Source organism: Octopus bimaculoides, chromosome 19 (genome assembly GCF_046866305.1).
Source record: "Octopus bimaculoides isolate indiv1 chromosome 19, ASM4686630v1, whole genome shotgun sequence".
Lineage (NCBI taxonomy): Eukaryota > Metazoa > Mollusca > Cephalopoda > Octopoda > Octopodidae > Octopus > Octopus bimaculoides.
The window spans coordinates 50,844,812-50,872,070 of NC_142946.1; the positions used below are offsets into that span (position 1 = coordinate 50,844,812).

At 35.6% G+C, this 27,259-nt stretch overlaps 2 protein-coding genes and 1 long non-coding RNA gene across 11 annotated transcripts in view; 1 reads left to right on the plus strand and 2 right to left on the minus strand.

The window, feature by feature from the left end:
* Positions 1–6,584, minus strand: part of LOC106867995 (uncharacterized) — a 67,676-nt gene extending 61,092 nt beyond the window's left edge. Inside the window, exon 1 of one of the 5 annotated variants that reach the window (XM_089337671.1) lies at positions 6,460–6,584. The gene's annotated coding sequence lies outside the window, so the exon portion shown is untranslated. The remainder of the gene's footprint in view (positions 1–6,459) is intronic. The other 4 variants (XM_089337673.1, XM_089337674.1, XM_089337672.1 and 1 more) reach the window with 4 other exon arrangements.
* A 168-nt stretch (positions 6,585–6,752) lies between these two features.
* LOC106883956 (centrosomal protein of 19 kDa) lies at positions 6,753–19,392 on the plus strand. Of its 2 annotated transcripts, XM_014935236.3 has the most exons (3): positions 6,753–6,841; positions 14,201–14,970; positions 18,980–19,392. In XM_014935236.3, exon 2 carries the CDS (start codon positions 14,234–14,236, stop codon positions 14,939–14,941), a length of 708 nt encoding a protein of 235 aa, XP_014790722.1. In that variant the 5' UTR covers positions 6,753–6,841; positions 14,201–14,233; the 3' UTR covers positions 14,942–14,970; positions 18,980–19,392. The 2 variants fall into 2 exon arrangements, with proteins under 2 accessions (XP_014790722.1, XP_089193802.1); XM_089337676.1 differs by lacking the exon at positions 18,980–19,392 and having other exon boundaries at positions 14,201–15,087.
* LOC106869557 (uncharacterized) lies at positions 18,029–26,746 on the minus strand. 4 transcript variants are annotated; one of them, XR_016237443.1, is made up of 6 exons: positions 26,606–26,745; positions 24,574–24,627; positions 23,910–23,991; positions 23,240–23,339; positions 20,779–20,859; positions 18,029–20,653 (listed from the first exon to the last, which is right to left on the minus strand). It is a non-coding gene; the product is annotated as an uncharacterized LOC106869557 (long non-coding RNA). The 4 variants fall into 4 exon arrangements; XR_016237445.1 differs by lacking the exon at positions 26,606–26,745 and adding an exon at positions 25,052–25,814; XR_016237444.1 differs by lacking the exon at positions 26,606–26,745 and adding an exon at positions 25,556–25,777.
* Between the last annotated feature and the right edge of the window lie 513 nt (positions 26,747–27,259).

Sequence of the window (27,259 nt, forward strand, 5' to 3'; positions counted from 1 at the left end):
CCGCACACATCTGTCTCGGATCAGTTATCATTTTCTCGTTGTGATCCGGCAAGAATCGGATCGTGGATTTATTGCCAAGCCATGTCTCGGCCACTCGGGCCCATTGGACGGCTTTTGCCCCTTCATGTCTAAGTGCACGTGCCTTAGCTCAGACAATGCAACCTTTGTTTTGAGTTGAAGAATTGGCTGAGTGCCAATCTTGCAGCGAGAACGTTGATCATGATCCCTTTTCTAAAAGCCCCATCTAACATTTTGACTAGACCTGCCTCTACTTTGTTTCTTTCTACTGCTAGTCCTTTGCCAAACCTTACTGATTCAATTCTAATTGCCCTTTTCAGAGCAAACCATCATTTATTGTTGATTATTGCCCCCTTCAATGCCCCCTTAACTAGTTCACTAATCTGCTCACTGACATCTTTACGCGTCAGCAACATGTTCAGCTTCCAGTAACTGGGTCCCTGTCTATGAAGCCTATCTAAGTTGACTGTACAGATCACAAATTTGTAGTCTATGTAGTAGACTACTTTAAACCGTGGACAATTTATGCTATCCTTATCTGCTATTCAACAGAATACCCTATCTAGATATGATCTGGATATCCCGATGCAGTTTGACCAGGTCCACACTGGCACATCCAGGAAATCCAGTCGATACCTGTCAGACAGTTGGAATTGTCTGTCTGAAGTCCGTGTTGTTATTTGACAGACAGCACAAACCCCAGGTAGACAAAATATCGTCAATCAACGTCACGATATTGTATACTGTGCAACGTCTGCACATGGGTAGTCATGATGGGTATACTGGGCTTCGTATATTTTACCCCAGTGTCACTTTGATGGCATGCACTAATAATAATAATAATAATAATAATAATAATAATAATCAATATCTAGAGTGACATGCTAACTTTAAAGCAAATGAGAGATCATTAAAAAGTGGTTAACATAAACATTTCAAGAGAATGAAGAAAAATTTTTTTAAAGAAGACGAAAGAAGACATAATTCAATAAATACAAAAAAAAAACTGGTGTTAAAGTAGCTAATTGACAAAAGAAAAACACTAGAAGAAAGCCAATTAATTCAAGTGTTCGGTGGGGAGGAAAACAAAAGACAAAAACAAACACAAACAAAACCAATAGAGAAGGAGCAATGAAGTTTGTATAAGCTTCATCAGATTAAAGTGGGTTGTTACAGTCAGCTAAGAGAATAAATTGGACTGTTGCTGAATGCAATGGCTGCATGGCAGATTTAGTGTTTCAGTGATAATACTACTTCTAATAGTGGAGGCGCAATAGCCCAGTGGTTAGGGCAGCGGACTCGGAGTCATAGGATCGCAGTTTTGATTCCCAGACCGGGCGTTGTAAGTGTTTATTGAGTGAAAACACCTAAAGCTCCACAAGGCTCCAGCAGGGGATGGTGGTGAACCCTGCTGTACTCTTTCACCACAACTTTCTCTCACTTTTACTTCCTGTTTCTGTTGTACCTGTAATTCAAAGGGTCAGCCTTGTCACAGTCTGTGTCACGCTGAATATCTCCGAGAACTACGTTAAGGGTACACGTGTCTGTGGAGTGCTCAGCCACTTGCACGTTAATTTCACGAGCAGGCTGTTCCGTTGATGGGATCAACTGGAACCCTCGACGTCGTTAGCGACGGAGTGCCAACACACACACACAACTATTAATAATAATAATAGGGATGATGATTTCTTTTATTGGCCACAAGGGCCCAAGGCATGGCAGACAATATCAAAGGACAAAGATACAACACACAAAAACAGGTGGGGTTTACATCAACCAAAGGGAGACACTATAACATTAAAGGATATATAAATAGAAGTTAGAGGAATAAATGATTAATAAACAAATAATAAAAATTCTACTATAGACACTCTCCTGTAAACATAAGGCCTGAAACTTCAGGGGAGGGTACTAGTTGATTACACTGACCCCTGTGCTCAACTGGTACTTATTTTATCAACCCTGGAAGAACGAAAGGCAAAGTCAACCCCAGCAGAATATAATGATAATTCTTTCTACTATAGGTACAAGGCCTGAAATTTTGGGGGAAGGGGACTAGTTGATTACATCGACCTCAGTGTTTCACTGGTACTTAATTTTATCAACCCTGAAAAGATGAAAGGCAAAGTCAATCTCGGTGGAATTTGAACTCAGAACGTAAAGACAGAGGAAACGCCACTAAGCATTTTGCCCAGCATGTTAACAATTCTGCCAGCTCACTGCCATAAAAATAATAATTTTTTTATTAGCTAGAGAGGGGAGGGGCGCATCATAAAGACAGACAACAATGTTTTGAAAACTCCCTAAGTTCTAATAATACATTTCAGACAGATTCAGAGCCAAAGTGCTCAAGCAGAAATACTTTTATAGCTAATATTCTGCTCAATACCACAGATTTGCTTGATCATAACCACTTGAGCTTGTCCTTCAGTGGCCGACAATATGTGCATCTCTGATCATAAGCAGGAGTAGGGAGGGAGCATCATAGCTACATGTTAAGAGGGATTCTTTGGGATTTGAGTAACACAACAAAAGCAAAGTTTGAAGAAAATATAAGCCATTCTTCATACTTACCAGTGGTAAGCAAATAGACAATAACAGTTGTTATCCAAGGGCAAAATTTGTGTTACACAGGGTAATAACAGTTTTATTGTGGGGATTAAAGACAGTCAATATTTAATTTCTGATTTCACTGATACTTGTATTCTATCAACTTCAAACATTTTGTCATGTCACTAGACATTATATGTTAATATACAAAATACACCTTTACTATTAGGGAATAAATATCAGCTCCATTGTGAATGGTATCTGTAGAAAGCCAACATCTGATAAAGATCATTCTGTCAACCACTTTAGATAATCCTCAACCATTTTTTACCTACTGACTCCTTTGATTACTATTTTACACTGGTGGACCCCGCATAGCTTCCTGATGTTTAAAAACTAGTTTTATAGATACTTCTTTCAACATTCCTATATTGTTCTTCAAACAATATAGGAATTATGTAAAACATTTGAAAAAGAAACCTTGCTGTTTCTTCCAATAGGTACATCTAAATCAAAATTTTTTCATGAACCCTTAATATACTACTGTGGGCCCAGATTTACTACTTTGCTTGCATGGTCTCCTAAAAATCTTATATGGACCCCCCCCCCCCAGGGGTCATACAGACCCCAGTTGAGAATCACTGGTTATGACCTATTCTGTAACCTCCAAATCCTAAAATGTGATGCTGGTGAATTAGCAAGCAGTTGCCATTCAGAATCTATCATTTCCCTATTAAAAAAAGAAAAAAAAAGCAAACAATAAAACACTAAAATGTTTGAAATTTTGGAAAATCTCTAAAAATCTTAAAAGCCTCAGTTCTGGTACCACATAAAAAGCACCCACCCATTACACACCCCTAACCTCAGTCATGTCTTTTCTCTCTCACACCCTCTCTTTTGCTCTTTCTCTATCCCTCACTTTTTTTTTTCTCCTTTATATGAAGATTATGTGACAACTCGACTTAAAGTGGTTGGCATTAGGAATGGCATCCAGCAGTAGTGGCCATGCCCAAACAGACAATGGAGCCTGCCTCCCCCACCCCCGCCAGCCTTACCAGCTCCTGTTAAACTGTCTACAAGCCATGCCAACATGGAAAACGGATGAATGATGATGATGATGATGATGATCCAATAAATCTTCAAAATAGTTTTGGTTGTTTAATGAAAATTCGATTTGGTTGTTATGTTTTTGGAGTATGATTCTCATAAAATTCCAACCATTTTGCTTCCATGTTTCTCAACCTAAACTGAAAATGGGAATAGATAATCTTGCATACATATGCGTCTTACTTGCTTCTAATCAATGAATGAAAAAAAAAAAAAAAAAAAACCCTAAGCTAGTGATCTCAAATTATGTATTATTTCTATTCTAACTCCCTCAAACACATATATACTTATAACTTCAGTAATATATTTAAGCAAGCATTTGTTGGGAAAGGAATTCTGATAGTCTGCCAGCGGTGAAGATTCATAGTTGTATTGTGTACACACTGGTCACCCATTTTCAGCTTGCACAGGATGCATACACTAATTTTTCCACCACTGAATAAAATATGTGTCAGTTTGAGTGTAAATAAAAATAATAATACATATTTCATAATCGAATTATTTGCTCGACTTAATTGTGAAGAACATCAGGAAGAGAAAATCTTACTTTTCAATCATGAAATTGAATTATAGGCGAGTATATATACACACATACAACACACTGACATATCACGTAAAGGTTACTGAATTAGACAGCAAAACAAAACTATAGTGATTTTTAGAAGTTGGGTGCGGCCTTCTTTGATGATACGAGCCTAAAAAAATAGACAATTAGGAGAGGAGACTGTTATGACAAGTTTACAACACACTTCAGGCAAAATTAAACAAACTTTGCAAACGACCACAAACAACAATTGCACAAAATTTCATGTCAAACCTATATATTTGAATGTTTTATTCTTTTATTTTGCGTATGTATATGATACTTAAAATCTAATTCTGTTTTGTTATTGTTCCAACAGTAAGACACACTAAAAGAAAACACAGATTCACATTGATAAACAAATGTTCAAATCGAATTCTGCAACATCCACTCATACATAAGCCACTTCATTAAGCTCCAGATGAGGGGGAAAAGGAAAAAAAAAAACTTTACCTATGACTGAGTTAACTTCTCCTTAATTCATCTTTTCCATTTTCCAACTCACGCGCGCACAGCTCCCTCTCTCTCTCATCTAAATTTATATATCTATATCTATATATATATAACGTGTTTTCCACTGACTATTCTTTTATTCTTTTTCCAGAATACGTTTCAAAGATGAGGTACAAGGAACAGGCATAAATATATATATTTTTTTTTAAATGAAAAGTAGACAGAAAAAAGATATATATATATACACACACAAAACATATTGCCAAAAGGAAGGAAGAAGGTTCATATCTGATCAAATAAAATAAGGTTTGAAAAATATTTAAAAAATAAAGATGAAATATATCAATTCATTATGTTCAAAGATTGTGATTTAAGCCTTAAGAAATTAGTTAACATCAATTGATTCCACAAAGGGCTAAGATGAAAGTGATCAAAGCAAAAACAAAAGGCTGTATTCTTCAATATTTAGAATGTTGAAGGAATGATGTTACAACAAAATGGAATAACTAATAATGTTTAATATTAAAATGGGGAGATAAGTGATGTAGAGAGTAAGACAAGCCTTTTATAGGTCCGCTTCGTAAATGGATATTTAAAAGATGTGTTAGTTGTGAAGAACAGGAAGATTTCATATCCTGACAGATGTTTAAAGAAACTATTTTGGGAAGAATCCGTTTGAAATATTTCTAGAGAACTAAAAACAATAAGAAACCACAAAGAAAAATAACCTTATATAGAATTATATTAATATAAAATCCACAATGCAAATTTCAAACCTATTCCTTGGTAGTTGTGTTCTTTTTTTTTTATAAGTAAAACAAAATAAGTCAAAAAACATGACATATTAAAATAATTGACAAAAAAAAAGCAATAACTTTATAAATTTACAGCTGTTGGGTGGAATTCGAATATAATGCTTGAGAATAAATCTCATATCGGAGAAACTGATGTGATATTTGAAAAAAATAATAATAATAATCAGGTAATCTCCAGCAAAAATTCAAACAAAAAGCTGATCGAATTGTGAAGAAAAAACGTAACAAAAACAAAAGAAAATTTCAAACTAAACATTACTTATATCAAGACGCAGACTAATTATAAGATATTTAAAGGAAAGAAGACAACAGTTCATGGAGACAAAAAATAAAAATAGGAATCCTCATAGCTAAGTTGAAATTTTGCTCCTTTTTCTTTTAATTTTTAAGATGCAAAAGAAAAAAAAACTCGGGACAGGCTAAAAGCAGATTTCAGAGTAATAAAAATCAGGCGAAACATTTTTCATGAGAACACTTTAGAAATTAAACAAGAACGATTTTAGCGATCAAAAATACTCAAGGTTTCGAGTAAGTTTAATATTAAATTTTGTTGTCTTTTCCAAGCTGCCTTTTTTGTCTTCTTTTTGTTGAAGATGCAGAAAACTCTGCAATGACACAGTACTGATGCTTGATTGAATCAGAATAAAATCATAATAGTTACATTATTTTACATGAAATAATCGGTAATCTATATTGAGAAATCTACCAAAAAGCCAATCTAATTCTTTGGAAAACATTTTAATAAATATGTAATAGAAAAAAGAAAGAAAAAGGCGAGAAAACATGACACTTTGTGTCTTGTTTTCTCATTTCACAGAGCTGAAGAGACCTCATTTTTTTTTTACAATCAACGAATTCTCAATTTATAATCATTGGCTGCAGAAAATATCTACATGATACATTAATACAGTAGTAGAAATTTTGTCTCTGTACCTTATATAGTGATGAGTTGTTCAATTTGACTGTATAAAATGAATTTTCAACTTGCCAAGATAAAAGGGAAATCACACAAGCGCCATAATATCATAAGGCGGGTTTGAGTACGCATGACAGAAGATAGACAAAACTAAGGAAACGATAAAATGACATTTGGAGAAAAAATCTTTTTTACAAATTCTAATGAATTATTATGTAAGCAATATACTTACATTAAATTATAAAACTATTCATTTTGAGTAAATTTTTTTCTAAAATTGATTAAAAGTAGATTGTATAAGATGATATAGATTAGTTAGTTCTGACAAATGCCAGTAATCGTTGCTACGCATGCGTTAAGTTTACTGTTTCAACATGGTTGGCAAGTTGACCCTAACAAGTAAGTACAGATAGATTTTAATGTTTAATTCTCGACTTAAAATAATTTGCCGATTCTTCTGTAACTGAAATTATTGGAAAAAATAAAGATACACCAGATACTACTTGTCAAATTATTTTTTACTTTTAATTCCATCTCTAAAACATTGTTTTTTTATGTCGAATGTTGCTACTTAGCATAACTTTGCAATGTATGGAGATCTAACCTTTCTTTCTCGTTGTGTCGTATTTTTGTCGCGATACGTCTGTTACTTTTCCCCGCCTGCAAAAAGTTAGAAATATATAATCATGGAATTTTAAGGATATGTCATTACTTCATAACTAATTTGTGTGGTCGGACCATCGCTGAAAACTTCGTCTTGAGGTGTCGATTGCATGGGAATAGCAGTTTCTTTCTTCTCCGAGTCAACATGGGGATTGTTCAACTCGACTCTTAAAAAGTGACAAAACACTCTCTATTGTTTATAGTGCACAGGTGAATTGAGCTGTTGAAAGTCAAATGGGTTTTTCTTTCTTGAGAACACCTCACAGCATCGATCGGAAAATGCTGGATGCGAAATGTCGACCCTTCGGCCAGGAAGCCATGATCAGTGCCACTTGCGTGTGAACTTCATCTCGCCTTACAGAATATTAATGGAATATAAGTATGTATAGTGTTCATACCTTCATGGAGGACTTTTGCAGAATTTACGAAGTGTTTCAGCAAAGAGTTCATTTTCTCTTAAACTTAAATGCTGTATATTGCTGTTAATGTAATACCAGTTATGATAAGAATTCTGCATCACAGTCTTGGAAACATTCAGAATACAATAAAAATATGGCATTCCATAAATAGCACCATTGTCTTCCTGTCTGTCTTGGAATATCCAATTACTGTGTCCCGTGCACTAATGTGTGTCTCCTAGTAACTGAACATGTGATGTATCTGGACTGGCACCTTCATTTGACAAGATTCTTGTGATTTTCCAAAAATTTTTTTCTTAAGTGAGATATTATTTTGCCAAAACACCCCACCCATCTATGAATATAATATAGAAGTCGGTAAAAACCTGTTTGTAGATATTTTGTGTTTATTATCTAATCTGTCGACTCAAACGCACACCAATCAGGACATATTGTGTAAATTATTTTCACCTTGGCGAAAAGAAGTTCGGAATTCGTCTTCCATTGAACTACTGATGTATTTGGTACATTTATTATAACTATGTTATTGTGTAAGAAATCTGCTTACAGCACGGTGGAAAATGGTATGAAAAAATGATCATCAGAAAACACACAAGTCATCCTGTTAAAGCTATAAAAATAGGTTTTGTTACAAAGAAAAAGAAATAAATTATTAGATGATGTGTTTTCCTTTTTATTTAAATCTATATAGATTATCAAAATATTGGGATTATACAAAACAGATAAAGTCACTGAAACATGTAAACCCTTAAACAGTTCAAAGAAATATGTGGATTGGGTTACTGCTTTTAATATGCCAGTTTGTCTTTTCAACTTGTATTTTGTCATATCACCTCCAATATATCATGTGCGCCTTGCTTCTTATTGAAATGACAAAATACAAGTTTAAAAGACAAACTGGCATATTAAAAGCAGTAACCAAGTTTGTATAAGCATGGAGAAAATGGGTGTCAAATATTAAGAGAGGGGAGCTATTTAGTCTCAGAAGCAATTTTATTTTTCTCTGCTGCCCATTGTACAGTCTTGTACATTTACTTTGTGATTCTTTTGTCATTACTTCAACAAGTACAGTAGTATCTATACTTCACTGAGGAGGTGTAGTACAACTAAAGCATGTCAGAGGTGTTTCCCATACTTGCTGAAATAATTAAAATAATGTCAGTCATTGATTAATTTTTACTACATGATTATTTCCAGTTCTTTAATGCTCATTGCAGCATTAAATATGTTAGCACCAAGTAGCTAATTTACAATTTGAAAAAAAAGATAATGCTGCTTTAAGAAAGAATTAAAATATTTTAGACAAGGCCTAATTAAAGTATGTGAAGGAACATGGCCTATTGGTTAGGATGTTGCATTCAAAATCCTGGTTTCACTCCCCAGACCAAGTGGTGCATTATGTTATTGAGCAAAACACTTCATGTTGCTCTAGTCCATTCAGCTATCAATGAACAGCATTTATATGCCATAGAAACTAGATGACGAGCTCTAATAGTCCCAGGACTCGATAGTAGTGTCCCAAGGACTTACTTTACTTTTTATTTACCTAAAGAATAAGTGCCAAGCAAAATCCAAAATTAAATAATTAGCAGGTGATTGCCAATTTTAGAATCCTTTCTTATATCTAAATTGTTAAAAAGAAAATAGAGTTTGTTATTAACATAGCTGTTAAGGTACTTGCCAAATTATCAATGTCTTATATCCTATCACTAGCACAGCCTAGTGTTTCTTCTAAGTATACTAAGGCCTTGATTGAGTTCATTTCACTATAAGTAGATAACTAATAAAATATACAGTTCACAAGTATGATCAACTGGATATGAGCTTATTGTGTATTAGGAAAACACTTTGTTTACTGGTCTTGCTGAACTCAGAATTCTGTCATGGGCCTGAAGAAGTTTGTCAGTCGCTAAAACAAAATATTAGAATGGTGGAATGTTAGTGATTGTTATGTTTAGTCTTGTTTCACACTCTAAACCTTGCCAGAATCCACTTACCATCTAATCATTTACTGAGATTATTTCAATCAACTATGTCATTTCCTGTACAAGTCTTTAATGTTGTATCAATGTAAGGAGATCGTTGCTAGCATTTAAGTTGTTAGGCCTATCAGAAAGTGAGCTGCCATCATGATGTGATTGGCAGTAATATTTACAGGTTTTTTTGTCATGTAATACTAGTGAATAGGTCTCTGAATATGCTACACCATGTTATTTTTGGTCTTGCTTCTCTGATGCTTACAGTTTGACATTACGATTTGTATTGCAGTCTTTGAATGTTATTGATTTGGTAAGATCGAGTTGTATCTATCCAAGTATATGCTATACTTTGTTGTCATAGTTTCAAAGAAAGAAATATATTAAAAAAATAGAAAGAAAGAAAACATGCACAAGAATAGAATCTGCTACAAACCTTGTACTAACATCTCTATAGTTGTGGTTAGAAGCTTGCTTCCCAACCACATGGTTTCTGGTTCAGTCCCACTACATGACACCATGGGCAAGTGTCTTCTACTATAGTCTTGGCCAGCCAAAGCTTTGTGAGTGGATTTGGTAGGCAGAAACTGAAAGATGCCCATCATATATACATACATATAAAGTCAGTAAATAGTGGGGTTGTGTTAACCGCACGTGGAGAAATAATAGGAAAATGAAGAATAAGGTAGAATGCTAAATTGGAAGCATGTTTTAATAAAGATTTCAAATTGGAAACATGTTTTGATAAAGGTTTCTAACCGGCTTTCATTGCGAAGCAAATTTTCAAGAAGGAGAATGAAAATGTTTTTTACAAAGAAGTACAAAATGAAGAAAATAATATATAAAAAAATAACTATACCAATACATTATATTGTCTTTGAGCTTTTGAAGTTCAATGGTAATCCATGTATATAATGGTTGGAAAAATAAGGACGCTTGAGAGTTGTGTTAGCTTTAAAAAATGGGTTAAAAGTTTGTGTTAAGCAGGAAGTGTGTGCAAGGGGAGACAAATGTTTTTAGTTGGAGTTATGAGCTCTTTTTTTCAACAGGAACAGACATAAACTTCCTGTTGAAAAAAAGAGTTCATAACTCCAACTAAAAACATTTGTCTCCCCTTACACACACTTCCTGCTTAACACAAACTTTTAACCCATTTTTTAAAGCTAACACAACTCTCAAGCGTCCTTATTTTTCCAACCATTATATACATGGATTACCATTGAACTTCCAAAAGCTCAAAGACAATATAATGTATTGGTATAGTTATTTTTTTTATATATTATTTTTTTATATATTATTTTCTTCATTTTGTACTTCTTTGTAAAAAGCATTTTCATTCTCCTTCTTGAAAACTTGCTTCGCAATGAAAGCCGGTTAGAAACCTTTATTAAAACATGCTTCTAATTTGAAATCTTTATTAAAACATGCTTCCAGTTTAGCATTCTGCCTTATTCTTCATTTTCTTATATATATATATATATATATATACACACACACACACACACACATATATGTCAGTGTCTCCCACCCACCGCTTGACAACCGGTGTTGGTGTGTTTACATCACTATAACTTAATTTGGCAAAAGAGACCAATAAAATAAGGTACCAGGTTTTAAAAAATAAGTTATGGTGTCGATTCATTTGATAAAAAAATTCTTCATGGGGGTGTCCCAGCATGGCCACGGTCTAATGACTGAAATAAGTAAAAGATAAAAGTTATTCACTGCATAAACAAAAAACATGTTGGAAGAATTTGCAAGAGATATAATAGACATTCTGATCACGAATAACATTTTGTTTTTCTTTACTTAAAGTTTGATGTGTCTGCATGAAGTCAGACATTTCCATAACCACTGAAATTAGGGTGGTGGGGACCATGTTTGTCACTGTTTGAATAACTGGCTAGATTTAAGCAGAAATCTAATTTTTCATCTTGCTGTGAAAAGAACAGCTTGGGACATCTTTAGAACAGCTAGTGATATATTTGGAATTCAAAAATAAAATTTGTTTTTAAAAATATGCTGCCTGAAAAAACACCATTTTGAGCATGGCCACTGCCAGTACTGTGAGATGGGTGTATGAAAGGAGCACTCAATATTCTAGCACCCACTACACTCTCGGAGTGGTTGGCGTTAGGAAGGGCATCCAGCTGTAGAAACTCTACCAAATCAGATTGGAGCCTGGTGTAGCCATCTGGTTTCACCAGTCCTCAGTCAAATCGTCCAAACCATGCTAGCATGGAAAGCGGACTTTAAACGATGATGACGGATAGATGAAAGAAACTGATGTGACCTAAGGGATAGTTTAATGACAGAGGTTCAGGATGTGTGGGAGAAAAGGAATGAGTAATGCTGACGGAGAGAATAACAGAAAGTGATGAAAGGCAGTACAGGGGTGGAGATGAAGGTAGAATGAACTGGATACGTGATCCTATGTAGTCACTCGCGCATAATCTATGAGATGATCCAGAAGGATTGAGTGATGGGGATGGTGGAATGGCAGATGGTAAGTAAGTGGGTCCTATACTTGTGAGCAACACAAGGAGTAATAGAGAGTGTCAGAATTGTTGCTGTGGCATTTTTTTATTTTGTTACAGTGACTGGAAGCATAATACAGTGAGAATTGAGAAGTGACTTAGAGACCAGCAATAGGGCATGAGTAAACGAATGCAATGGATGACAAGCAGTAGACGAGAAATAAAAAAAACATGAGCGAGAGAGAGAACAATGTGTGGCAAAGAGAAAAGAGATGCACTGCCGTGCTGACAGCATAATGCAGTGCAGTTCATAAGAGGAGGGAGTGATGAAGAGATGAGTAATGGGAAGCAGGAGAGATAGAGTGTAATATGAAGGGTAAGCATTAGGAATACTAGTTGGGTATGAGGCTGTAAAGGGGTCAATGATGTAGACTAGGCCATAGGCAGACATGCATGGATACTTATATACAAACATATGCATATATGTGTATATATATATGTATGTCAATTTAATACACAACCAAAAGAACTACTATGTGAAGAAGGTTGATTCGAAAAAATGGAATGAAAAAGACGAAACGAAACCAAGAAAATTAAGATCTCTGTTTTCCCTGATTGTGGAAGCCACAATTAATACAGCAAGTATAGAAAAAAAAATAGCAGGAAATATGCCAAAGTTTGTGAGGCAGCAGCAACTCAAACCTTCTCATTTTTTCCATGTTTTTTCTTATTTTCTTACTGTCCAGCATCCTTTATTTTTAAAATATATCTAACGCATAAACAGAGCCTGAAAGATTGCCGTATTTTATAAACATGCCTCGTTAAATTATCGTAAAAGCATGAAAGTATTAGTAGCTCTTTTGGTTGTGCATTAAATTGATATTTCTCACTGGATGGAGTACTTCTTTTGTTGATTTTACCTATATTGGATCTATAAGTTCTCCCCCACCTCTCTCTCTCTCTATATATATATATATATATATAGCTATATGTTTATATACATACATTGCATGATTTTATCATCAATTGTGCCACACCCAGGCAGGCAAGTGAGTCTTCATACAGGTTACTGCCAGTCAGCACAGTCCTTTGTCATCTCCTCCATGAGGTATAACAAATTTAGGTCTCTCTTCACCATGTCATCTGATTCCTCTTCCATTTAGTTTTTCTCTCAGTTCATTTGTGCTCTGTCATTTGTACACATTTAGTACTAGATGTCCAGCAGAGCATGCTTGCTTTATTTGTGGTCTAACCTTTCGCAGCACCTCTGCATTCAAGACCTACATTTCACTACCTTAGCATTGCACTTCACATGAAGCAACATACAATCAGCTCTTCATTCTGACGGAGAGAAACCCCCAAAATATTTCCAACCTGTTCTTACTCTGGCTACTATGTTCTGAGCATATGTCCCCTTATTACTGCAGTTACAAGGGAACTGCCAGGACATTAGATGGAGGCTATTTTTTATGTATTTCTAGTATGTATTACTCCTGTCACTTCTGCATTTATTGTATACTCTCCACTACTGTCATCTTGATAGGCATACACCCAGCGGAGAGCTTACCATGAGTTATCTTTGATCCTTTGAATCCTTATTCCTGCTCTATGTGTATTTGTGTGTATATACTATTGGATTCCGTACAGTTTCCATTTATTAAATTCCCCTCAAATCATTGGTCAATTCTAGCTACTGTAGAAGTATCTAAGGTGATGTACAGAGGAATCCCCCACAGCCAGACATGTTTTTGCAGAATATTGGAAATGACTGATACTGCTTGTATGATAGTAACACTCATTTACAACTGCCATGCGATATCATCTGTCAAATCCACTCAGTGCTTTGGTCAGACCAAGGCTTTATGCAGGAGTGTGATACACAAAATGTCACACAGTGGGACTGAACCCAAAGCCACATAACTGGGGAGCTGACTGCTTAATTACACACACACACTGTTCTTTGACTAGTCTCAGTCATTTGACTGGTTGTACTAGGGTACCTCCTTCTTGAACAAAGTCAATTACATTGACCCTTGTTACTTGATATTACTGAGTTCAATGAGGATGAAAGGTGAAAGGCAAAATGAATCTGGGTAGCATCTTGATCTGAGGACCCAAAGAGACAAGCAAATATTCCAAGGTATTTCATCTGATACTCTATCAATTCAGTATCCACCTGACATATATTATATACTATTAATTTCTGGTTTTCTTCTTTTACAGAGTAAAAACAAACAACAAAATTTGGTTTTCAAAATGGAAGATCATGATGTGGTGTGCCACAAATGTGGGATACGGATACATCCACCGGCACTTATTATAACTTATTCTTATTCTTCAAGTGAGAAAATCAGACGAAGGACTATGCCTCTGCGCTTTTTCAATGCTAATTCCAAAATAGAGACCATCTCCGAAGAACTATTGAACAACCCACGCCATCAAAAGTTTGTCAAGAAACTTCCCCGCACACAGCTTGAAAACTTACTCAACATGCTAAAAGAATGCTTGAACGGTTCCACAATCAAAGAGTGTCTTCAAAGAAAGCAATTGGAAAAGAGTTTATTAATTAATCCCAACGAAGACTTAAACAAGCTTGGGGATGAAGAGCTGAATGCAAGGAAAGCCATCATGAACAAACTGTTTGAGAAGAACGCAACGAAGCCAACCGACGAAGATTTCATTTACGATATTCAGATCGAATATAGCAACTCAGATGCCGAGCCTTGTAGCTGGGACTGTATATATGATGCCGATGCTGTATCTGTTATTGTAGGAACTAATAAAGATATTGGAAGTGATGATGAATTTGGTGGTAGTGGGGGGAGTGATGGTGACATTAAAAGGCATGACAGTGATGATGTTGTCAACTATGACACTGGTGATGATGATTATGATCTCGACGATGAAGATGATATCGATGATAAGGATGAGGATTCTGCTGCCAATGCTGATGATGAAACTTAAGCTGTATGTTATTGCAAGCAAGTCAATAGGCATGGGTTTTTTTTTTCATTTTATCTCGTCTTTTATGTATACTATTGTAGATGAAAAAAAACACATCAATTATTTACAAGGAAAAGAAAAAAATACAACTTATTTATTTCAAAGTATGTCTTGATGTTGTTATATATTGAATTTTTTCTTTTTTTTTCCATTTTTTTTTTACTTTTTAAAAAAATGTTTTATTTTAAACTCTTGTGTGGATGATGCCAGTGCTGCCTGACTGGCACGTGTGCCGGTGGCACTTAAAAAATCAACCACTTGAGCATGGTCAATACCAGTGCCACCTGACTGGCACCCATGCCAGTGGCATGTAAAAAGCTCTATTCAAGCATGGCTGATGTCAGTGCCACCTGACTGGCTCCCGAGTCAGTGGCACATAAAAGGTATCCAGCTGTAGAAACCTTGCCACATCAGATTGGAGTCTGGTGCCAATCCTCAGTCAAACCATCCAACCCATGCCAGCATGGAAAGCAGATGCTAAACAATGATGATGATGATGATTGTCACTGTATTTCTCTTGAAGTAAACTGCCATTGTTTCAATTAATCTTGAAAATAATGAAGACTTTAGTAAAACAACATCGACATTATTAACCCTTTAGTGTTTAAACCGGCTATATCCGGCCCAAATATTCTACTCATTTTATGCTCAAACTGGCCAGAACCAGTATCTCACATCTACTCTGCAATGTCATTCTAAAAATAAACAATTACATCTCTCAAATCTTGAAGTTACAAGATAATACCAGATTAATTTTTTAAAGTGTACATGAATAAGGATTACTTTTGACATTAATTTGAACACTAAAGGGTTAAGCTGGTGTTTGCAACATTAATCTGAAATTTTAATGGACAGTTTCAATTTATATTACATTAGCATTTAAACCAGCCATTTCTGTCCAAAATACTCTGTTTTATGTTCAAACTGGCCAGATCTGATCTTTCACCCCAGCCCTACAATATCATTCTAAACTTAACAGTTACTTCTTCAAAATGTCAATGCTGTTAGCAGGTGACTGCCATCAAACCCTACCAGTGATCTGTAAAGGAATAAAAACCATCTTTGCCTTAACCTTTTAGCATTTAAACTGGCTATATCCAGCCAAAATATTCTTCCTGCTTTGTATTCAAACTAGCCAGATCCAACCTCTCACACCTACCCTACAATGTTGGTCTAAAAGATATATAGTCACCAAGGTTACAAGATAATGCAGGATAAATTCAAATCAATGTGAATAAGCATTACTTTTGACAATAATCTGAATGCTAAAGGGTTAGATCATCATCAGACTGGACCAGAATTAACCCTTTAGCACTCAGATTAATCTATCAACTGGAATGCTCATTTGACCACATTGCTTCAAATGATTTTGACGATGTGATTGTGGGCAGCTGGATTTGGGAGGAGAAGGGAGAGTCTTAAAGATGACCTAATTAGGGACACCCTAATTGTGAGAGCAGGAAGATCTATAGACATGTAATATAGAGGACAAATGGAAGTTTCTACAGGACAACTTGCTGAGTGCCACAGGCCAAATCTGTGGGTGGTGCAAAGTCCCAACCAAACCAGGAATGATGTGGTGGTGGAACGGTGCTGTAGACAAGGCCACTAGAGTGAAAGACAAACCTGGATGAATGGTGGTAATAGACAAGCAATGTCTAGAATCAAAGGGTTTTCGGCATAATTTAGCAATGACCAAAATCGTAGTAAGAAAACAGACAAATCACAGATCTCTTCAGGGAGATGGCCCTGTGTAGAAAAGGTGTCAGTAGAAACTCCATTCAATGTATCCTGTGCAAGCTATAGGCACATAAGAGATATGGCAGTATCACTGGAAGATTAATAGAGAAAATAGACTTTACAAGTGGCAGATACATTAAACACTAGGAATGCACAGAAAATAGACTCCCTATGTCCAGGGAGAAGTCCTTAGAAGTAGTAGACAGTTTTCATTACATAAGAGACTGAGTTAGCAATGGTAGAGGTTGTTCCAAAAGTATAGCTGTTAGAATAAGAATGGGCTGGGCAAAGTTCAGAGAGTTACTAACTGTTAGTAAGAAAGGGACTCTCCCTGAGTGAAAGGCAGATTGCATGGTGTCTGTGTATGAATAGTTATGCTACATGGTAGTGAGACATGAGCTGTGACAATAAGATGTGAAGGCATGAAAGAAATGAAGCCAGCATGCTCCACTGGATGTATATACTATAGAATGTGATTTGAAAGAAAAACTGGGTATATGAGGCATTAGATGTGGTATGTAAGGGAGAAAATTGCACTAGTATGGTCACGTGATGAATATGGATGAGGACGGGGAGCATCAAGAAGTGCTGATCTCTAATTGTGGAGGGAATGTGATGAAGGGGTACACCCAGGAAAACGTGGGACAAATAATCTTGAAATGTTGGGCCTCACAGAAGGGATGACAGGGGACCAAGACTTCCGACGGTTTGCTGTGCTTGAGAAGACATTAAGCAAACTAAAATTGTGGTTGTACTCACATGCATGTATGTCCCCAGTATTACATGTCAGCTGATCAATGTTAGTGCCATGTAAAAAAACATGTACCAGTGCTGAGTAAAAAACACCCAGTACACTGGTTGGTATTAGGAGGGCATCAAACTGTAGAAACCCTGGAAAATCATACCAATGGCATCCAGGCAGCTCCTATGAAACTGTTAAACCCATGTCAGTATAGAAAACAGACATTAAATAATGATGATGATGATGATACCACACACATATGATGGGCTGCCACACAGTTTCCAGCAACCAAATTTAACCACAAGGCTCAGTTCAGGGCCGCAGCAGAAGATATTTACCCAAGATGCCATGCAGTTGGGACTGACCCTGAAACCACGTGGTTGCAAGCTTCATAACCACACAGCCATGCCTGCAACAGGAAAACACACAAAAAAAAAATAGAAAAATCTAAGAGTGACCCCCCCCCCAAAAAAAAAATCCTGTTGTCCGAAGAGGACATCAGTCTTAGCCTCTGACCCACAACTTCAAAGAATGAGATAAAAAAATAAAAAACAAAACAAAAAACATCATAGAAAATACTTTTTTTTTTATTTAAGGCAAATCCAAAGCAAAGTTTATCAAGATTTAATGTTCCTCGAATGTAGATTTTTTTAGTATTGTGTTGTTCTCTTTGTTCAGCATGAAAGTTGTAAGTGAGGCTTGAGAAGACTGTCATATATTACATGTAATATATATACATATATATAAATTTAAAGGGTAAAGGTTTATCAATTTATTAATTTATTAATAAATCAACAATTAATAATTTTTACCAAGCCCTTCGGTATGTAAACACCATTATCAGTGGAAAACTTATTTAAAAGTTCTTATACATTTATAAACATAATTAAGGGATCAGCAAACATTTGCTTCACCACATACCGAAGTTCAGAAATAGCAGCTAAAAAAGCTGAGACTCCAACAGATAGCATTACTTGTAACTCACAAAGGCAAAAACAAGAAGTGGTGAAGCAAATGCTTGCTGATCCCTTAATTATGTGTATACATACATATATATATCTGTACTATGATGGTTGTCTAATCATTAGTCGGGTATGACTCCCTTCAACAACAAAACTGACAGAATAATAAAATAGTGGAATGGTTGTATGGAGATCACTGTGGAACATAGCCTCAGTTACTTTTAAAATATTATTATATACACTGGAATGTTTAACTGCTTTTCCATTTTTACAATATATACCAGTCCCCAGTCAAATCGTCCAGCCCATGCTAGCATGGAAAGCGGACGTCAAATGATGATGATGAATTCCAGGCAGTGCTTTGAATACATAATATCAACAAAAAAGTAGTTTGGGAATGAGAAGCCAGGGTTGAGTTTAAGAGTGAAATTCAGGATTTCTCGGTTTTCTGAGAAGCAATTTTGATAAAACTTTTCCCAGTTGGTTTGCACACTATGGCAACACCATTGTTATGTTTTCATTATTCTATGTAATATCCTTTCTCTATTATTTCAGATTCTTCAGTTTTTGGGTGAACCACACTATTAGCATCTCTCCCCCTCAAAGAACAATGGGATGTAGAAGAGGCCTTCACGATGAAGAAAAGTCTGTAATCATCAAGGAAAGTGCTGAAGGTGCTTCTCATCATGAAAGGTGAAAGGTTGATGATGTATTTGCCAGCATCCATGGATCTCAACCCTATCGAAAATCTTTGGTCCATCATTAAACAAGATGTTTATACTGATGGATGCCAATTTACATAGAAAGATGTCTTATGGGCGACCATGGAAGCTGCAGCAGAGGAAGTCCAACCTGCTACTATTAAGAAATTGATAGATTCCATGACTAAAGGGATTTTTGAAGTTATCTGTTGAAATGGCACGCATGTGGCCAAGTAATTCATTATGTCAATAAATGTTATAATGTTATTATGGTTTTCTGTTAAATATATACTCAATGTATGCTTAATATGTACCATTCAAGGGTGGCTCATAGATAAAATTAGTGGGGGTGCTGCTTCAGAAAATTTTTAGCTGTTGTTTAATATTGTGTAAAAAGAAACAAACATATAAAAAGAATATGTATACATAAACAGGGTTGGTTCGCGTTTTAGCCACTGCCAGGCAGCGTGTTTAATTTGTTCACTGAAAACCACCATGAATTCCACCGTTTTCCAAAAGTCCCCCCCCCCCCTCTAAATCACAAAATAAGGAAGGAAAATCTGCCCTATTTTTCAAATCCTGGCAGTAACACTAAAGCTGGAAGCAGGATAATCATCTAATTATCATATTCAAGAATATAAACATGTTTTTAAGTACAAAACATGCTGAGTCATCATCAGCACTGCGTGAACGACAGTGCTTTCTCTCTCTAGCATGAAGCTTCCTATCTCAGACATGTGAGCATGCACACAACAGCCAAACACTGTGTCGCTGGAACTGTAAAGTGCATAGTTCTATACAAGGAATTTTATATTTTTTTCATAAACTAAGGGATGGCTACTGACATTAAGCTTAAAGATTATATAATGTACAAGTATAAAGAAAGAATTCAAGAAAAAAAGACTCATTATATTGAACGTTATCGATAATATCGAGTGGAAATTAGTGGGTGCTGCAGTGCCTATACATGAGCTGCCACTGGTACCATTACCCTTCATTATCTGAAGGAAAAAAAAAAAAGTCTAGATGGGCTATTTTCATTCGAAAGCTACTAGCATGGTTTACCCCAAAACTGAAGAATCTGAAATAAAAAAAGAAGGTTACATAGAATAATGAAAACATGATTTTGCCATAGTGTGCAGACTAGCTGGAAAAAGTTTCATCAAAATCGATTCACAGAAAACAAAGAAATCCTAAATTTCACTCCTAAGCTATTAGTTTAGTTCTGAGTGGATATACGAGTTTCTTTGTTTCCCTCTACCAAATCCACTCAGAAAGCCCTGGTCCGCCTGAGACCATGTATGCATGCGTGTGTCTTTGTCTCCTTGATATGCCTCCATATTGCTTAACAACTGGCATTCATTTATTTATGTCCCCATAGCTTTGTCGTTCAACGAAAGATACGAAAAGCATAATTACGAGATTTCAGAATAATATTGATGCTCAGTTGTTCAACTAAATCCTTCAAGGCAGGTAATATATTTTGTTCTTCATCTTCAGCAGTTTTAGAGTGAATATGTTTAAAGACCTAAAATGAAGAAAAAAATAATATATATATTTTATTACTTCTACATTTCACAAAAAAGAAAAACAGTCTTTGCTTTTGGTACTTTTTGTTTTTTTGAAGTAGGAAAGAAGAAATAAAGTACTTACAAGCCAAAGACCATTGAAATACTGTGAGCTGGGTTATTTCTTTTCGTACTTAATAGTTATGGTATGTTTTTTTTCATTTAGCTGTCATAAAAGAAAAGTAATTTTATTATGACTGCATTTGTAAGAAGAGGGATTAGTCAGAAAGAAAAAATGAGATGTTTAATAAGTAAATATCAATTAGACAAACTGGTTCGTTCATAAATACACTCACACAAAGAAGCTTCTACATCAGGTCTGGCCAACCTGAGGCCCAAGGCTGCATGCAAACTTGTATCTTGCAGATCACTTGATGCTTTCTTGAAATTGGCTTATTTAAACAAACATTTCAAAAATTTTATCAAAAATAAAAAATTGTAATGAAAAGTAAAAAAGAAAGATACCACTGTTTTTGCAACGATAATATTTTATGTTGAATCAACGATCATTCATTCATTCATTATAATAATAGCAAGAGAAAGCAAAATGTTTTCAATTCTGTCAGTTTACAAGTGGCCCTCAAAAGACTGTAACTGAAGTGGCCTGCAATGTAATTTAAGTTCACCTGGCCTGCTCTACATATCAACTCAACTTACTAGAAATAGCAGCCAAATCTCCTTCAAATATACCTCTTAATATCTTACTGCAGTTCTATATAAATTTTGTCTAAATAAAAGGTGAGTTGGTCATTGTTGGATTGTTTCTCATGATAGATTTGCTTGATCAAACCCGACTTGAGACAAACAACAACAACAATAAACATATATGCACTTACACTTTCATAGTCTTTCACAGTTCACTGGACCAGTGCTTATCTCCAGTTTCCATGGTGATAAGTAGATGAAAGCTAAATAAATGTTACAGTGGATAGGACCCAGTCATATCCAAAAGACTTTCCCAGCAGGTGCAACTGAACTCCTACCCACAAACTCATACTAAACAAAATTTGCTTTCAGATGGTTTAAACAGAAGGGAGGATCATAGCTCCACAACATTCTCGGTAAGGCTTCTGAAACTAATTGTAGAAAGAGTGAATGAAACCAAAATTTACAGAACATTGCAATAGGAAGGAATATATCCTAATATCAAGGCATACTCTGACCAGAGTCATGGTCAAGAAGCTTGGAATAGAATACAAATGGGCTAAAGACACCCAAGGGACAGGTTGTAGTATTAAATCAATGGTTAGATTTAAGCTTACATACACACACACAACCTTTAATCTAGTGATAAGAAAATGAGAGACAAATTTAACCCTAGGTAAAAACACTGGTCTATTGCAAGTCATCATCATCTTTTCTATGCCCACCTTTCCATGCAGTGTTTTTGTATTAAGGTTAGATATGCTCTTCCTGTTGCCAATCTTTTCTTTTTTCCACCCTTTAGCATAACATCCACAGCGATACAGTTTGTGAGTCGGTATGTTTGTCTCCTTGACTTGACATTGCATGATAGTTGCAAGTGGGCATCTCTGTCACACAAGTAGTGTTATATATTTCCAACATTATGCAAGAACATGTGTGGCCATGGGGAAATATTACTTTGCTTGGAATCAAGGGTTGGTGACAGGAGGGGTATCAGGCCACAGAAAATCTGCCTCAATAAACTTGTCTGACCCAGACAAGCATGATAGCGTGCACATTAAAACAATGATGATGATGGGGTCCTTTACATAGGTGTCTAATCTGCTAGAAATAGCAGCCAAATTTCCATCAAATCAACTCCCACCTGCACCCAAGTGAGAAGATACATAAAATAATGTAGTCCTAGATACAGTATTGGTGACAAACTAGTAGAAACATTTGAACATTGAATAGAAAGGCTTGGTGTTAGGAAGGGCATCCAGCCATAAAAGCCCTGCCAGGACAGACACAAGTCTGGTGCAGGTTCCTGCCTGGCTGACTCCTGTCAAACTGTCCAGCCCAAGCCAGCATGGAAGACAGACATTAAATGATGATAAAGATGATGATATATATATTATACATACATAAATTTACATATATATGTGTGTGCATATATATATATTGCCAGTGCCCCTGGACTGGCTTGTGTGGGTGGCACATAAAAGACACCATTTCGAGCGTGGCCGTTGCCAGTATCGCCTGACTGGCCTTCGTGCAGGTGACACGTAAAAGCACCTACTACACTCTCTGGGTGGTTGGCGTTAGGAAGGTTATCCAGCTGTAGAAACTCTGCCAAATTTAGATTGGAGCCTGGTGTTGCCATCCGGTTTCACCAGTCCTCAGTCAAATCGTCCAACCCATGCTAGCATGGAAAGCGGACGTTAAACAATGATGATATATATAATTTTTCCATTTACCAACTCCACTCACAAGTCTTGGTCTACAGAGCTTGGGATTGAAGTAGAAGATATTTTTTGTCCAAGTTGCCATGCAGTGGGACTGAACCTGCAGCCAAATAGTTGTTGAGCAAGTTTCTACATAGCCATGCATAACTACAACATAAAAATAATAAGAATACTTACTGTTGGTATCGCTTTATAACCCTGCTTAAGCTCTACTTCCAAATCACGTCGGTAATATTTCACTTCTCCAGCAATTTCAAGTGTACCAATGAGATCAGTCCTGTAAAATGAATTATGAATCTGACAAACACTGGAATCATATTCATCATCATTTTAATGCCTGCTTTTTCCATATTAATCAGAGATTTATTGAGGCAGGTTCTTCTACAACTGAATGCTCTCCCTGTCATTAACCCTTCTTTGATTCTGAATATTATTTTCATTTTTTCTGAATGAGATGCTAATCCATCACAGAGTTAATAATCCCTAAGTACCACTGACAAACATTCTCAGCTGAGTGTGCTGGAATAATGTGAAATGAAGTGCCTTGCTCAAGAACACAATGTAATGGCTGGGCTGAGAACTGAACATACAATCCAACAACCATCCTAACTATTAGGCCCCATAACTTCATTATTCTCAGTAAACCATAAATAAATAAAATGAAAAAATAACAAAGGATGTATGCAAAAGGATGTTGTATTGCAATCCTATTTGACACATATCAATAATGGAAGGAAAAGAATCAGCCAAAATTTTAAACCAATCATGCAGATGATCATTGTAGTGATGATGGTAGTGATGATTGTGACAATGATGGTGATTCATAGAAATTAAACATTTCACCTACTCTTCCATGTATGCATCAGGATTTGTACCAGTTGCCATATCTGACCATTTTACAGTCTGCTTGGATGGGAAGGCACCAGTTACTGAAACGGTTAATAATAAAAAAAAAAAAATGAAAAGACAGACAGAAAAATTTGCTTTGAGAAACTGACTAAAGTGTAAGTAAAGAAAGCAGGTATGCCTTGTCATAGCTGTTAAAAAGGTTTGTTCACAATTATGTACTTTTGGGTCAATCACAAGGCATGGCACCTTGGGCAAGTCTCTTCTACTGTAGTCTTGTAAATAGATTTAGTAGATGGATGCAGAAAGTAGCCTATCACATATGTGTCTGTGCATACGTGTGTGTGTATATATATATATATATATATATATATATATATATATATATGTGTGTGTGTGTGTGTGTGTGTGTGTGTGTGTGTGTGTATATATATCTGTGTGTGTTTGTATTTGTCCACCACCACTGCTTGAAATAAGAAATAAGATAGATAATGGTGAATTAAACAAAAATAACAAAAAGACAAAAAGCAGCAAAGAAGGTAGAGATACAGCAATTAACAAAGAAAGAAGTGAAGGAATGCAAAGAAGGAAGGAAGGAAGCTGGAAGGATGCAAAAAAGCAAACAAGCGAAAAAAAAAGGGAAGATGTATATATTTAAGAGTTACCAGAATCAAATGAATAATAGGAACGGCCAGCCATCACACAGGTCTATTAATGAGCTGATTGGGGAAAAAAACAAATACAATATAAGTCAATAAGCACAAAAAGAAGACAACACAGGAGGGAGATGTTTTAACAAAGGGATAGACATTATTCTAACTCAGTGGTTCTCAAACATTTTTCATCTGTGAACCCTTTTGGTACTTATTTTATTTGGATAGACCACCATAGCCATTCGATGTGTGTAAAAAAGAAGATCCAAATGTATTTTTATAAAATATTATTAGGGATTATATAAAAAAAATATTTTGTGTATAGTAGAAGTACAGCCAATTTATTGCAGATAAATTTTAACAAGAAAACCTTATATGGATCCTGTTTGAGAACCCCTGACCTGTTTCAATACAGTTTCAACAATAATAGTTTGTATATATACACATAGTATTATATATATATATATATATCATCTGTATGTATACATACATGCATGTCTCGTTTCTGTTTTTTTCGTTGTTCGAAAAAAGTTCGTTTTTTGTCCTCGTCTTTATGTTTTCGTTTCTCATTGTGTTTAACGTTTTTTGTGATGTCCTGTACCCATATATGCATGTATGTATACATATAGATGTCAGTATGTACATACATGTATGGATATTTGCATATAATTATATATTATATATGTTATTATATGATCGAACGCCACGCACTGTCTCCAAAACACGAGGCAGCTTTCTTTACTCATAACTTTTACAAAAATGGGTCATTTTTAATGAAATTTTCCATAAATATCTGGCATAACTACAGAGTTGTAAGCTCTATAAGTGAGGAATACGTACACCCAGTGTTTCGGGTTAGGGTTTTTATTACGCCGAAAACGGGTGGTATCCGTATTCTTTACCTTCGCTCAATTTTCTCCAAATACTTTACAGGATGTGTAAATTACGAGTATATTGAAATTTGAATGTGTAAAGGAAAACAGTGAGCACTTACATACTGACACTCCTCAATTTATTTCGAAATTTCAACTACCATTTTGAATATAGGATGTGTTGCTATGTATGTGTACGAGCCCACTAATTTTCTATTTTCATATTAAGTTTAAATTTCGATATTATCTTAATCTACATAATCTGAAAGGTATTTGGCATAACTAGAGTTGTACGCCCCAGACTTTGGAAGGTCATAACTTTAAGAAAAATGAATATTTTTAAATGAAATTTTCTATGCATATAGTATTTATTATGTAGATTCCGAATATACAAACATTTCCGGTGAAAGTGTTTTGGAATGGGGATGGGGGACAATTTTCGGAAATTCCAACACAGTCCACTTAAATTCTTCTTAACTTCCAGGAAAATTAATATTTTTTCGTGAAATTTTCTACAAATATACCTTGATATGGCATATATATATATATATATATATATATATATATATATATATATATATATATATATATATATATATATATATAAACAAATAGTAAATGAGTATATGCATATATACGTACAGGTATGTGCATACCGACATCCACCTGTATGTATAGGTGCATATCTGGGTACAGGACATTGCAAACAAAACGTAGACGAGAAAACACACAAGCCACATAGAGAACATTCTACTTCATCAGCTACCCACGTTTTAACACCGGCGTTTCGAAGAGCTTGGGCAGGACGCATCGTTAAAACGGCTCATCCCATGGACCGCAGATTAAATTTGTATACGCAAATTAAAGACAGGAAAACAACAGCAAAAAGGCTTTACGGCCAGACGAGAAAAATTATGTGTGTATATATATATATATATATATATATATAAGATAAACAAGAGTGAAATATACATCCAACTACGTGCATCCACATACCAACTTTCTCACACCTTTATATATATATGTGTGTGTGTATGTATATATAACAAGCGCACGTGATTATATGCATGTATATGTACTGCTTACTCGTATCTAGTAATAAATTATACGATTCAAAACCTTTATGCAGCTGTGTTTTTTGTAGAAATAAAAGAAGTGATAATACACGATACCTGTCCAAAGAACGACCAGCATCAAGCGACCACCGGATGCTTAATTGCCACTGTGCTCTGTGACGAGCTGAGAGAGGAGGAGCGAAAGGGCCACTCGATGGCTACTTGTAAGTGGTGGAGGTGAGAGATGCTAAAGCAGGCGCAAGACGATAGTGAGAAAAGAGTAAAGTAACAAATGAATATGAAATTAAATATTTATCATCATTTTCACACACTATGAGGCATATATATTACATAGAATAAAATTTCATCGATCCAAAAAATGTAATTAAACATATGCGCGCGCAAACACATTTCTGCATTCACACACACGCATATGTATGCCCTTACATAGATGTACATATGTATTATTTCTTTACTACGCACAAGGGGCTACACACAGAGGGGACAAACAGATTAAGTCGATCATATCGACGCCAGTGCATAACTGGTACTTATTTAATCGACCCCGAAAGGATGAAAGGCAAAGTCGACCTCGGCGGAATTTGAACTCAGAATGTAGCGGCAGACGAAATACCGGTAAGCATTTCGCCCGGCGTGCTAACCACTCTGCCAGCTCGTATATATGTCCCAACAGAGTGGTTAGATGTGTATCATGGTAAACAGAGGCAAAAGGAATGTGTATGCCTTTGAAGATTGTTTTCAGAATAGGAA

Excerpts from the sequence above, each read along its gene's own strand:
- LOC106883956 (XM_014935236.3), top strand. The coding sequence starts at position 14,234 with ATGGAAGATCATGATGTGGTGTGCCACAAATGTGGGATACGGATACAT.